We start from the raw sequence: 12886 nt of genomic DNA, 5'->3' as shown, positions 1-12886 counted from the left end.
CCCGCTGCTGTCCCACAGCTGGGCGTCCGACGCGGGCCTGGTCGCTCGGCGCGCCCGCTGCCTGGGAGACAGGCACTGGCACCGGCGACAGCTGCTCCATTAACGAGCCCGGGCAGCAACCAGCGGCCGGAGGAGGGGCCATAACGGGGCGGTCTGGGCCCCCCTGACGGCTGGGCCGCGGCACACCTTCCCGCGCAGCGCCAGCAGCGGTCCGGCGGGGAGGCCGCCGAGGGGCAGCAGGGGGCGCTGCCGCCCTGCCCGCCGTGTGCAGGCGCGGGCGCGGCGCCGGGCCCGGAAGCGGAAGCGGCGGCGGCGGGTGACGCTGCGCGTGTCGGCCGTAGCGGCTGTTGGGCGGCGGGAGGCTCCGGCGCGGCCCGGCCCGGCGGTCACCGCCTGTCGGCGTCCCTCGGCGGCGGGGCATGGCGGAAACGGAGGCGGCTGGCGCCCCGGCCCTGGGCGAGGAGGGCGCGGAGCTGGCGGTGGTTATCGGCGCCACCGTGCCCACCGGCTTCGAGCTGACGGCGGCCGAAGAGGTGCAGGAGAAGCTGGGCTCGGCCGCCAGGATCAGCAGGGACCGCGGGAAGATCTACTTCGAGGTCCCGGCCCGGGGCCTGCCGCAGGTCCGCCCGCGCTCCCCGGCCCCGCTCCCCGGCCCCGGCAGCCGCGGCTGCTCTGGGCTGGCGGGGGCTGCGGTGCAAGGCCCTGCCCCTGCCAGCGCCCCGCGTTGGGTTAAAGCTTTTCACGCGCCGTGCGCGGCGGAACAGGCTCGGAAGCGGCCGCGGGGCTGCCCCGCCGTGCGGGCGGTGCGGTTTGTGCGAGGGCAGGGGCAGCCGCAGGCGGGGAGCCCAGGGCAGCGCGGAGGCGGCTGGCCCCGGCCCCTGCCCGCACAGCCATCCCCGCACCTATACAAAGGTGGGAAGGTGCCTTACGCCTAGGTGTACGGTGACCACATTGCAATGAGAATAAGCATGCTCCCCTAGGCGTAAATGGTTAGTAATTCTCATTTCTTCTAGGTCCATCGTCTAAGGTCAGTGGATAATTTATTTGTTGTTGTTCAGGAGTTCAAAGACTATCAGTTTAAAGAAAATAAGGTGAGTCACCCCTCATTTTTCAATCAGTTCTGGGTTTTGGAGTGCTTTTGGGGTTTTTTAATTTAAAATCAGTTTTAGAAAGGTTTCAGTTTCATGAACAAGTTTGTGGGGTTTGTGGGGTTTGGTTTTTTAATTTGATATCTGCTGGCTTTTAAAATGGCAGCGCAGTCATGTTGTCCAGCGTCATTTCTTCAGTTAAATTTGCATAGGCAAAAATCTAGGGTGAGAGCCACTACCCTGCTTGTAGGTCACACTTAGATGCAGGACAGTAAAGTATCACTTCAGTCACTTAGCTCAGTGTTAGCTGTTTGACAAGATAAACAATGAAATACTATGAGTCCTGTGACTTTCAGTGCAATTCCGTTTAGTTACAGCAAAAAATGCACAAAAAGCTGTAAGCTTGGCTTAAATGTGTAATGGGTTACATGTTTAGGAAACTAATTTGAGACTTGGAAAAAAGAATAGCTTTTTAAAGAGATGGAATGACTTCAAAGCACTACTTTTTTTGCCTTTTAAAGGAAGATGCTCTAAAGGATCTGGAAGATTTGGTTAAAAAACTGCCTTGGACCGATCCCTTGAAAGTTTGGGAGCTGAACAACAGCTTAAAAAAGAAAAAGACCAAACGCAAAAAACATAATCTGCAGAGTACTGCAAGCAAAGAGAAGTTGAATGACAGTGGAGAAGAGGAAGGAACAGATCAAAAACACGATAGTAAACAGGAGGACTGTGCCCAAAACAGTGCAGGTAGAGAACCTGCCAACAGCCAAGATACAGAAGAGACAGAAGGAGTGGCATCCCAGAATGGGGAGGAGGAGGAGGATAATGAACAATCAGATGCTAAAGATGAACTGCAGGAGGGTTCTGGGAGCGAGACGAAGGCCAGTGACAGTAAGACAAGCGAAGGAAAGGCGAAGGTGTTGAAGTTCCGCGTGACATGCAATAGAGCGGGAGACAAGCACTGTTTCACGTCAAACGAGGCTGCAAGAGACTTCGGTGGAGCTGTGCAGGAGCACTTCCAGTGGAAAGCTGACATGACTAACTTTGATGTTGAGGTATAGTGTTATGCCTTCAAAATACCTACATTTCTGTTGTAAAAATTCATAGTTCTTAATTCTGATGCTTAGAGATCTCCAAAATACTTTCAAAAGATTACCTGTTTTTAGCTCCAGAGTCATGCTGAAATCATGGCTGCCTCAGAAGCATTCATTTCACTGACACATTATGCATGTCCTCAGATCCCACCATTTGCTAGTGCTTTGGCTATCCATAATAATACTCTCTTTTTTTTGGCCTAGTGAGGGCTCCTCTCCTCTTCCTCAGGTTCTTTTGGTCTGCACACACTGTTGTCTTCTCACGTTAACTGATTGAACATTGCTGCATCCAGCACAGCTGAGCTGTTGCTCAAAAGCTTTCCTCTCAGCCACAGTAAAAGCTCTGGTACTAAGTATTACCTCCCCCTCTAGCACTTGCTCTCGTTCATATTTAAATGTAACATAGGCACCTCATGCTTTACTTTTACCCTCATTAAATCTTTCCTTAATACATTGTTTTGTATTGCTATAAGTTAACGGAAGATATTCCATCCAGAAGCTGTAGTTTTATGGGTGAAGGGAACAAAAAGGGTTAACATTAACTGTCCAATGTTTATTTCTTATGGGGAAAGCAGAGATTTGGAAAGGCCAACCAACAGGTGTGGTCCAGCAGTGGTGTGGTGGGGCCACCATTTTTATGGGGCAGACAAACTTTTTTTCTTGCAAGTCTGCTCACAGCTGGCTCACTGTCCTGTAACAGTATTTTCACCTTCCAAATTAATACAGTGGAGGGGACCAAGAATCTGATTTTCATTGCTGCTTTGCAGATGCTTCACTGTGACTTGCAGGACTTGCCCGATTTCTCTCTTCTGTTTAAAGAACAGAACTTCTAAAAAGTCAGCATAATGGTTATAGTACTTTCTGAAGTCTTGTATGAAAGATTTGGCATGAATGAGAAGATGCTCGTTCTCGTTCTGTATGAAGGAGAAAATGTGTGAATGCTCTCCTAGATTTTGTCCATTACTGCCATTAAAGTGATGCATTGCTTTTCTTCCAAGAATGCTCTTTATACATAGTTCCTGGTTTTAAAATTGCCATCTAAATTTCTCATAAGTCATACTATGGAAATAGTATGGCATACTATGGAAAACTGTTACTCCTGAAATTTAGTTGAAGTTTTCTTTTTAGGTTCTTCTGAACATTCACAATAATGAAGTAGTTGTGGGTATTGCATTAACCGAAGAGAGTCTTCACAGAAGAAATATTACGCATTTTGGACCCACAACTCTTCGTTCAACTCTCGCTTATGGCATGCTTAGGTCAGTGCAATTGCATAGCACTGTATTATTCTCAGTTAACAGGTTATTTTGTTTCAGAAATTAGATCTTTTATCTCCTTACTGCTTCATCAAAAGCCATTTCTGTTAATTCTTGAAGGCAAAAAAAAAGTTGCTGAAACAGCGTGCTTTGTAATTAAGTGTATGTTTTCCAGCTAAGTAAACATTTGCTGTTAGACAATTTTCAAAATACCTTAGCACATTCTTGAAAGTATTTCTTCTGTTCATTAATTACCATTTTATAAGCAAAATAATCACATAGTTTTTTTGTTAGAAGGGTAGAATCAGAGTGATTAAAGTTCCGTTTTTCTTCCTTACAGAAATTCCTTTTTCTCACCCTGTCTTTTCTTCTGTTCCTCAGACTCTGTGATCCACAGCCCACGGATATCATAGTTGATCCCATGTGTGGTACATGTGCAATACCAATAGAGGTGATTCTTCCTTTATTTTTTCACTTAATAAAACTTGACAGTATCTGCAACTGAACAATACGTGTGAGTTCTCTTGGTAATAACTGAATAGCGAACTCCAAAAGTACCTCACCAACTTCTAAACAGATACAAATACACTTTTTGTAAGTGACCTTACTTTCCTTCCCAAAGCTGTAGGTAACTACGTTAGGAAGAAACTAAATCCAAAAGCATTTGGAGCTTTTAAGGTGCATGACATAACAAGTGTCTGCTACAGAATTTTAAAATCGTTGACATCCGCTTCCAGTTGCTTTGTTGTATTCTGTCCTATTTGAGTCATTCTTTTGTTTGTTTTGTTTTAAATTAAGCAATGTTGATGCTAATGTTGCATGTTATCAATATTTCCCCTCAGGGAGCTACAGAATGGCCTAGCTGCTACCATATTGCTGGTGATAACAACCCACAAGCTGTAAAGAGAGCAGCAAACAACATCTGTTCTTTGCTAAAGAAAAATGAGGATAAGGAAAGGTGAGAAGAGTACAAGTGATTTTCTTTCCTAAAGAAATCCATTTTGCATTGTTGCATTGGACTGTCTTGTTCTTATTTTCCTATTTATTCTTTTGCTAACCTTATAGAACACCTCAAATTAAAAAAACACTCAGTAAACCATGTCTGAGATAACTGTCTTTGCACTTGCAGCAGTACTTCCGTGGGCATACCATTAGACATCATTCAGTGGGATATTTGCAATCTGCCTTTGCGGACTGGTTCTGTGGACATTATTGTGACAGACATGCCGTTTGGAAAGAGGTGAGGGATCACTGGTAGAGTTACCACACTTAACTGCCACTACTGCATGTGCTTGCCTGTCTAGGCTTAGGGTTCTCTCAATTTTAGTTACTTACCTGTGGGTCTAATTAAGAAGTATTGATGTACTCTATATTAAAAACACAGGTTGAAATTAACAGCAGATGTGGCCCTGAATGAGCTAATCATGTCTGTAAGACCAACAACAGTTACCTGATTTTTTCCATGATCGCAAAGGGGATCTTAATTTATTTTGCAGGGTGGGGTCAAAGAAGAAGAACTGGGATCTCTATCCAGCCTGCCTTACGGAGATGGGACGGATCTGCACACCGGGGACAGGCAGGGCTGTGCTGCTTACGCAGGACAAGAAATGCTTTGCCAAGGTATGTTCTGTGACAGAAAATCGAACCTTTTTACACTTGAAAATATTTTGAGGAGAAAATGGTAAGCTGACTTCATTACAGAAGATGATCTGGTTTTAGAGCAATAATTAGTAACATTTAAACACAGGTTTGGACCTGAAGAGTCATTTGACAGTGCCATCAGATGTGATTTAGAATAATCAAAAGTAATTTCTAAATAATATTTTACCATTATTACTGTATCTTGAAGCTACCACCACTCTTTGGCTGTTTTGTTTTTTTGATTGTAGGCCTTGTCACGAATGGGACACATCTGGCGCAAAGCTCAGACTGTGTGGGTGAACGTAGGGGGACTTCACGCAGCAGTGTATCTTCTGAAACGCACCTGGGAAAGAGCAGAAGAAAAAAGATCGTTCTGGTAACCTGTGTGGAAGAAAGGAGACTCCTCAAGAATTTCTTGAATAGCAGTCTGGTAAAGTGGACACCTGAGAGCATAGGTCTGTCAATTCCTAAAGAGAAAAAAAAAACCAAACCAACAACACGCAAACAACCTGTGTAGAAATTGTGAAATGTTAATATTGAACCAGGGATCAGCTTCAGAGCTATCAGTTGTACTATGTGTTCTGAAACATTATTTAAATCACTCCTTTCCTCCCTGCCACCCAAACTGAAATTCAGTAGTGGAATTAGTAATGCTTTTCTTTGCCTGAGTCTTGTCTACCATGTCCATTGTATTTTTTCAGTTAAATGTTTATTTCCTCTGCTTATAGTAGAAAACATGTATTGGCAGCTTTGGAGGTAACAGTTAATTTATTTCCCATAACGTAGGATTTTTCCAAACTGAAGATTTCTAACTTACACCACTGCATAAATGTAAACTGTGATAATAAACCTGTATCTGTTTTTCATGGTCTGATAAGCAAATGCCAATTAGTAAACGGTATGCTGATGCTACTGTTTTTCTTACCTGTTACCTCAGCTTAGTGCTAATTCCTAGTAAATATCTACTCTATTTTAATGTACCACTGCCATGGGTGAGGGGGGTAGCACACACAGCCTTAGCAAACTGTCTGTAGTTACTGTTTGAGAACAGAGATACTTTTGGCAATTATATTTAAAAGTTCATGTTTTCAGTGTCTACTATAGACGCATCAAGGTGGCAATACGCTTAAATTCATTAGGCGATTTAACTGCCATTGTTATGCCACAATATTTACAAAAATGTATTACCTCTTGAATAACTTGAAGTTGCAAATATTTTTTCTTCTGTAAATGTACTGTGATTTCTGAAGCCTCTTGCTCTTTGCTCATCAGAGGCTGAAAACACTAGTTACCAGTTTGCCATCTTCATTAAAGTGTTATTCATGATAAGTATGTGTGTTTAGAAGTGAATTAACGAGCATTAAAGTTTCAGAAGTTTTGCATAGAAGACAAGTCTTTATCGTATTCTTTTTCTAGTCCGTGTCCAGTGGAGGATAATGCAGCCCTTCATTTACCACGCAGTTGTCATCTGGATAAAATAATGACAGCAGTGTCCATTTAATTCTTTCCCACACCACACAGTTCATGTGACAGTGTGAGGTGACGCACACAGTTGTTGTGTGAGGTGGCTATCTACTCCTGCTCTGTTGAACTCTGCAACTTAACCTGGATACATTACTTTCTTAAAACGCATTAACACCTTGGGGGTTTGTTACTGTTTTGTTTTGGGTTTTTTTTCCTAAGGAGATCCAGGCACAGTAACATTTTAAGACCTTAAGGTGTGCATTTTGAAGTGTTGGTTTTTGGGTGGGGTTTTTTTTTCTCGAGTTGAAGATTAGAATGAGACCAGTAAAATGCCTGTCATCCCTTTTGGCCTGAAAGGTGAGAAGGTCATGTTTTGTTTTTTAAACCACAGCTAACATTAAATAGATTCAAGATGTGACTTAGCAAATGAGGCTGTAACTAACCTCAGGGTACGGGAACTAAGATTCTTGACTGCTGCAGAGAATTTATATTTGATTTTCAATACTCATCACATTAAAATGTACAGCCTCACATAATTGTGTCATATTTCATAGGAAACTAAGTTTGAAATCATTAAAGAATGCAGGAATGGGAAGATGTACAGAGAGACATGTATCTCTGCTATCCTATAAATGTAAATCTGCTCTAAGTTGTATGATTTCGAGCAGTTTCTCTTAAAGGTTGCAGTTCAGGTTTTATGGAAGATTGGTACCAGACACCTAAGAATAACAGGTTTTTGTCTTAATTGAAAATCAGCCTCATTGTTTATATATATCCGACAGTGCTGCACACAGGTTCTTACAGTATCAGTATCTGAAATACATGCTCCTTCCATGATGTGAATTTACAGTTTTCCACTCACAGAAGGAAAGCGGTGGAAGTGACTTCTTTTGAACAAGGGACAGCAAGCAAGCCTGCCCAGCATTTCTTACTTTCTTTTTTTTTTTCTTTTTTTTCAGTACAGCTGAACATGTAACTGACAGTGTGTCATTCTCTGCCTTCCCTCACAGGCTGCTAGAGGGACAGTACAGAAACTACAAAAGGATCCCTCATCAAAGTCTTGTTGCAAGTTAAGCATTCTAAAAGAAAACACTGAGGTGTTGAGACATGCAAGGAAAAGGTGTTGTCTTGGTACTTTCAGCACTGTAATCTGCAATGACTGGAAAAAATATGCTGAACTGCCTTCAGGCATGAAGTGCTGTGTTCGGAGGGGTGTCTGTTGTCACAGAGCTGAAAAAGCAAACCATCACCAAGGGAAGCTCACCGATCCTTCCAGAAGGGCTGAAGGCCTTTGCACGCACAGACGAAAAGCTGCCCGCGCTTGGTGCCGGGTGGTTTTGCCGAGGCTGTGCAGCAGCTGCGGGCGGCTGCTCCCGTGCGGGCAGCGCTGCCCCTCGGCGCGCAGGCCGGCACCGCGCTGCCCCGGCGGAGCAAGGCCAGGAGCGGCCCGTGGGGTCCCCGGGCGGCCGGCGGAGGCGCAGGCCGGGCCTCCCCCCGCGGCGCTGTGCCCCCGGCCCGCAGCAGCGGCCTGACGGGCGCTAGCCCCGCGGCTGCCGCCGGCCTGCCGCTACCGTGCGCTCGCACGTCGTGAGGCCGGAGCGCGGCCCTCCCGGCCGCTCAGCCCGGCCGGGGCCCGGTAACGGCGCTCTGCAGCGCCGCCGGCCAGACCCGGCTCCCGGGCCCGCCCCTCACAGCCGCCGGGGGGCCGGGCCCGCCGCCGTGCGCCTGCGCTTCGCCCTGGCGCCTGCGCGCCGCCTGCGGGAGCGGGCGGGAGGATGCCGGGGCCGGGGCCGGGGCCACCGCGGGGCGCGGCGGATGGCGGCCCGGGGGATGGCGGCCCGGGGCTGCGCTCCGTCAACACGCGAGAGCTCTCCGAGGTCGTCTTCAACAACCGCAGCCCCCGCTCCGTCCTCCCGATCTGGGTGGACTTCGAGGGCAGGCCGCGCTCCTACCCGGTCCTGCAGCCGCGCACCGGCCGCCTCATGCACAGCTACCGGGGTGGGTGCGCCGGGGGAGCCGGGCTCGGGGAGCCGGGCTGGGGGTAGCCGGGGGAGCTGGGCCGGGAGGGCCGGGCCACGCCGGGGGAGCCGGGCTTGGGGAGCCGGGCCGAGGCCTTCCCCCTGGCCGGCGGCGCGGGCCTCCCCCGCGCATCCCGCGGCTCAGAAGCGCGATAACCGCTGCGTCTGCACTTCGTTGGGCACCAGGTCACCTCTGGCTGTTCCGGGACGCGGGGACGAACGATGGGCTCCTCGTCAACCAGCAGGAGCTGTTCGTAGCGGCTCCCAACGTGAACAAAGCGGACATCACGCTGCCAGGTAAACCGAGCCGGGGCTCCGTGTGCCCTGGGAAGGGCCGGGGGCCGCGCCTGGGCGCTTTGCACCTCAGCGGGAAGCCGAGCGCTCGGATAAAAAAACCTGCCTCAAAGATAGGAATAGATCCTGAGGGTTGCTAGGTAGAGCTGTGTAGTGCGTTGAGCAGAGCTGTTGACAGACTTCTTGCTTTAAAGATGCCCCTGACAGCTCTTTTAGGGTGCCCCACGGCAGGCAATGTACCCTTCTCCCCTCCTAGTGCGCCTAGCATGCTGCAAACGCTGCTGCTGCACGGTGCGCCCTGTGCTCACGTACTTGGAGGAGTACTGTCTGTGTTGGAGGTGAGCTAGCGAGAGCCCTCGTGATGAGGTTGTGTGTGTGTGTGTGTGTGTGTTTGTTTTTAACCTCAGTGTTCACCCTGAAAGAGAGATGTCTCCAGGTTGTTCGCAGTCTGGTCAAACCGATGGACTACAGGAAACTGGACATTGTTCGGTCATTATATGAAGAGCTGGAAGATCATCCTGATATCGGGAAGGATCTTCAGCGGCTTTCTGTGGAGAGAAGTGAAACGTTGAGGAACGGAATACTGGAATAACATTGTTACTCACTCCGGACTCTTTAAATAGCAAACACAGAGTTTAAGCAGGGATAGTCACCGTGAAACATGCCAACAACTGATCTCTGTATTGTTAAGTTCCGAAACATAAACTCAGTTAAATTGATGATGGTAAGTCAGATCCAAAAGACTAAACAGCATGTAAAAGCATGCCAAGTTCCTGATGGTTCAGCTCTGTTCTTTGTTACATATGTTGCAAACCAATGACTCTAGGGGCCTTGTGCAGATGAAACTCAGAAGTTCTAGTTGGAATATCTTAAGAACACTGCATAGGGATGTAAGATCAGGTCATCTGTTTGGAGAATACGTGTACAGATGAACTTTCATTGTTTTAGAAAGTAAATTACACTGAGGAGTAATTTAATCCAGGCTCTAATGATTGTAAGTGGCAGACCAACACCAGTTTTGCTTGAATAATTTGTTTTTGATGAAACTTCAGTCTCTCACATTTAGCCTCGATTTGCCTGTGAATCACAAAGCGTGGGCGTGTTTGTGTATGCAGGGGTTTCCATCACCATCTTCTGAGGACCTGACCTGAAATGTTACGTTGGTGGAAAGATGACATACGTAAAATGCTTGGGGGTTTTTCTGCCTCTTACCTTTTGCATTTATCAACCCTAAATCCATGTCCTATCCACTCTGAGGATGACGCATTTTTACACAGGTCGTACCTTGATTGCCTTATTTCTCCTTTATGACTGGGTTCTTGCCTAGTTTATCTCAAGGTGACCCAACCAGTCAGCCATATAGACTGGATCCTAGGTTTGGGGCACTTTTCTCCTCCTCAGCCACTTCCCCAGCTTCTTGCACAGGTGTATCGGCTAGCATTCGTAGAAGGTAGATGCTTTGAGTCCTGCCTTTTCCCATCACAGTGCAGTAGGTTAGGTGGTAGTGGGAGGCCTTTTTGGGCAGCGTGGACCACTTGAGTTGCTATTGTCTCCTAAGGAGCAGAGAGCAGACTTATACCAGCTCATACAGGCCCATTGCCAGATCCATGCTTTATAAGAGGCTAGATGGGCAGAGAAAACATTTCTTTACCTATATTCTGATTGCCCCATTCTTCAATTAGAATCTATATTTGTGTGACTGCACACATGTAATTCAAAGCAGCGTAGTTTTTAGCAGATAGGTGAATGGTCCACCAAGTAACAGGTGTAGTGCTGTTTGATGTTAGAAGCAGACTGACAGGAGATTATAGCAGGTTATTGCTGTGGCGTATGTTTCTTTCCAGTTACACATTCTAAGCAACACAGCTGTGAAACAGAATATTGGCATATTCTGTAAGTATGAAATGTCTCCCATTTTTGTAGATTTGTTTTTCCTACTTTTTTGGATTGTATGAATTGATCTTTGTCATAAAAATGTAAATCAGTGCTAACTTTTTTTATTCTTAATTGTCAAATAACAGTATACAGCCAGTCAGTGACACTTGTCTAGTACAACATTTATCACTGCTAATGGATCAGATTCCTTGGACTCCTGCATGTTGGCAGACAGAAAAGCATACTTGCATATACATGATTTGCCAAAACCAAACATATGAAAACTACCTCACAGTCTCACCATTCATAGGAGTATCCTGTCTTTGCTTAACTTTTAGCTACATCTACTGAATTCCAAGGCAACTTAAATCCTTTAGCTACAGAGCAGCTCCTGATAGGCAACAATTAGTTGCGGGTGCGTTGTGTTAATTTGCTGTGGTTCAGCCTAATTTCTAAGGAACGTTCTTCGTCCACTCTTTGGAGGATTGACTTGAGGGTGGTTTGTTACTGTGTAGAAATGAACCAAAGATCTGTCAGCCCCGGACAGCCTGACTGGTGAGGGTACACCCAAAGCAGGGAGCATTGGAGTGTTCCTCAACGACTATTCAGTTTCAATTGCGTAAAAATGCAGAAACAATTGTGAGGGTAGGGACCATCCTTCAACTATGTGGTGTCATCTGCAGTCACATATCTACACAGTCTCTCTACCACCTTTCCTGCGTTAATTTGTGTCTGAAAAGTGAACCTTGAAACTATTTCTTTGGAAGACTGCATTTGCCCACAAAATGTCAAGTACAAGGTGGTACTTCCCTGAATCCTTGAGGTATGTGGGTCGTAGGACAGGAATTTTACAGACCCTGCGTCAGTTTTTTAGCTTTAGCCTTGGATTTAAGCATAGATCCCGTCTGTGCACAGCAGGCCAGCTACTCTCCATCCCCTCCTGAGGTGGCAAATGCCTCATGGAACAGAGGCCAGACAGGGACTTCTGGATTCCACACCAGGCAGCTATTGCTAAGTTAGGCACTGTAGCTTCTGATTTTTAGTAGCAAAGTATGTTATTTGGATCTAGCCTCACAACTTTATACTATCATTTCATTCTGCCAACGTTAGCTATTTGCACAGCCACCAAGAGTAGGAAGTACTTTTATTTTTTAAATTATTGCCTGTTGCTTAATGTATAGCAAGCGTCAATCCACGCTTGAAATCTTATACTTTCCCTAGACAAGGAAACAAAGGAAATTCTTCCATTTTGCAGATGAAATTGAGTTTTCCAAAGTTAAGTAAGAAGTCTGGGAGAAGAAAAGGACTGAACACGAAGTCCAATGCGGAACCTTGTTCATGCAGCTGCCTCCCCTGTTCCTCCCACAGCTCTTTCCTTGTAATGTGGATACGTTTTGTTGTGATACTAACTCTGTAACAACTTTGCTAATTTTAGCTCTTACATACCACCTAAATGTTGATTTTTTTCCTGTTGACAAATCATGAAATACCCTTTTTTTTCCCATACATCACGTTTAAAAACTTAGCAACTTCCTCTCTAAGATGAGAAACACTTAAAAACATCTCTCACGAATAGCTGATGAAGTTTTGTTTTTACAGACCACTGAGTCACACCGATGTTACATTTGGTCCTCTTGCCACACTCTGACAGCACCATTGCAGGTCTTGCTGGTCCTGTCTTGTCTTTTTAACCCAACATGGCAGTGACAGTGAGCTTGTTAAATAATACCTTCATTTAGCTGGGCTAGTCCTAAGAGTCCAGTTATCAAATGCTGACAAGGCCCTACCATGGACTAGTTTAGCAATAACATCAGCCCAGCTGTGTATTTTACTTTTCTTAAAAATAAAACAACTTAGAGGCATTCTAGCATAAAAACAATTAGATTGCATATTGTTTGTCATTGGAATGCAATAGCTCATAATATTTCTGATATAATTTGGTTTTCTTTCTTCAGCCAGACCCATGGCTTTGAGTATTCAAAGTGCAAGGTGCTGACAGATACAAGGAAGTAATTGACACAAAAGTCTGTTCAACTAGAATTGTTAGAGCAGGTGCATAAATGCTGTACTTTTTGTCATGAAAGAACTATTGATAAAATATGTTTTAAAAAAAATAAACAACAAACCCAGATGTTATAGATAGGTAAATTTTTGGA

The 12886-nt window shown here is 45.9% G+C and overlaps 2 protein-coding genes and 1 long non-coding RNA gene across 3 annotated transcripts; 2 read left to right on the top strand and 1 right to left on the bottom strand.

The window, feature by feature from the left end:
• Positions 1-303: 303 nt before the first annotated feature.
• THUMPD3 (THUMP domain containing 3) lies at positions 304-6408 on the top strand. The gene is made up of 9 exons (XM_056335583.1): positions 304-620; positions 1014-1091; positions 1610-2143; positions 3311-3441; positions 3820-3889; positions 4281-4396; positions 4568-4678; positions 4935-5058; positions 5328-6408. The coding sequence occupies exons 1-9, from the start codon at positions 420-422 to the stop codon at positions 5457-5459; spliced, it is 1497 nt and encodes a 498-aa protein (XP_056191558.1). The 5' UTR covers positions 304-419; the 3' UTR covers positions 5460-6408.
• Positions 3571-8200, bottom strand: LOC130147851 (uncharacterized). Its single transcript, XR_008821402.1, has 3 exons — positions 7808-8200; positions 5267-5422; positions 3571-3939 (listed from the first exon to the last, which is right to left on the bottom strand). It is a non-coding gene; the product is annotated as an uncharacterized LOC130147851 (long non-coding RNA).
• Positions 8201-8282: 82 nt separating this feature from the next.
• Positions 8283-11017, top strand: VHL (von Hippel-Lindau tumor suppressor). Its single transcript, XM_056335587.1, has 3 exons — positions 8283-8541; positions 8748-8858; positions 9263-11017. The coding sequence occupies exons 1-3, from the start codon at positions 8319-8321 to the stop codon at positions 9445-9447; spliced, it is 519 nt and encodes a 172-aa protein (XP_056191562.1). The 5' UTR covers positions 8283-8318; the 3' UTR covers positions 9448-11017.
• Positions 11018-12886: the final 1869 nt, after the last annotated feature.

The sequence above is a fragment of the Falco biarmicus genome, chromosome 4, assembly GCF_023638135.1.
Source record: "Falco biarmicus isolate bFalBia1 chromosome 4, bFalBia1.pri, whole genome shotgun sequence".
Classification (NCBI taxonomy): Eukaryota; Metazoa; Chordata; class Aves; order Falconiformes; family Falconidae; genus Falco; species Falco biarmicus.
Note: the sequence above shows the minus strand (reverse complement) of the source record. Positions and strands in the feature narration are given on the sequence as shown.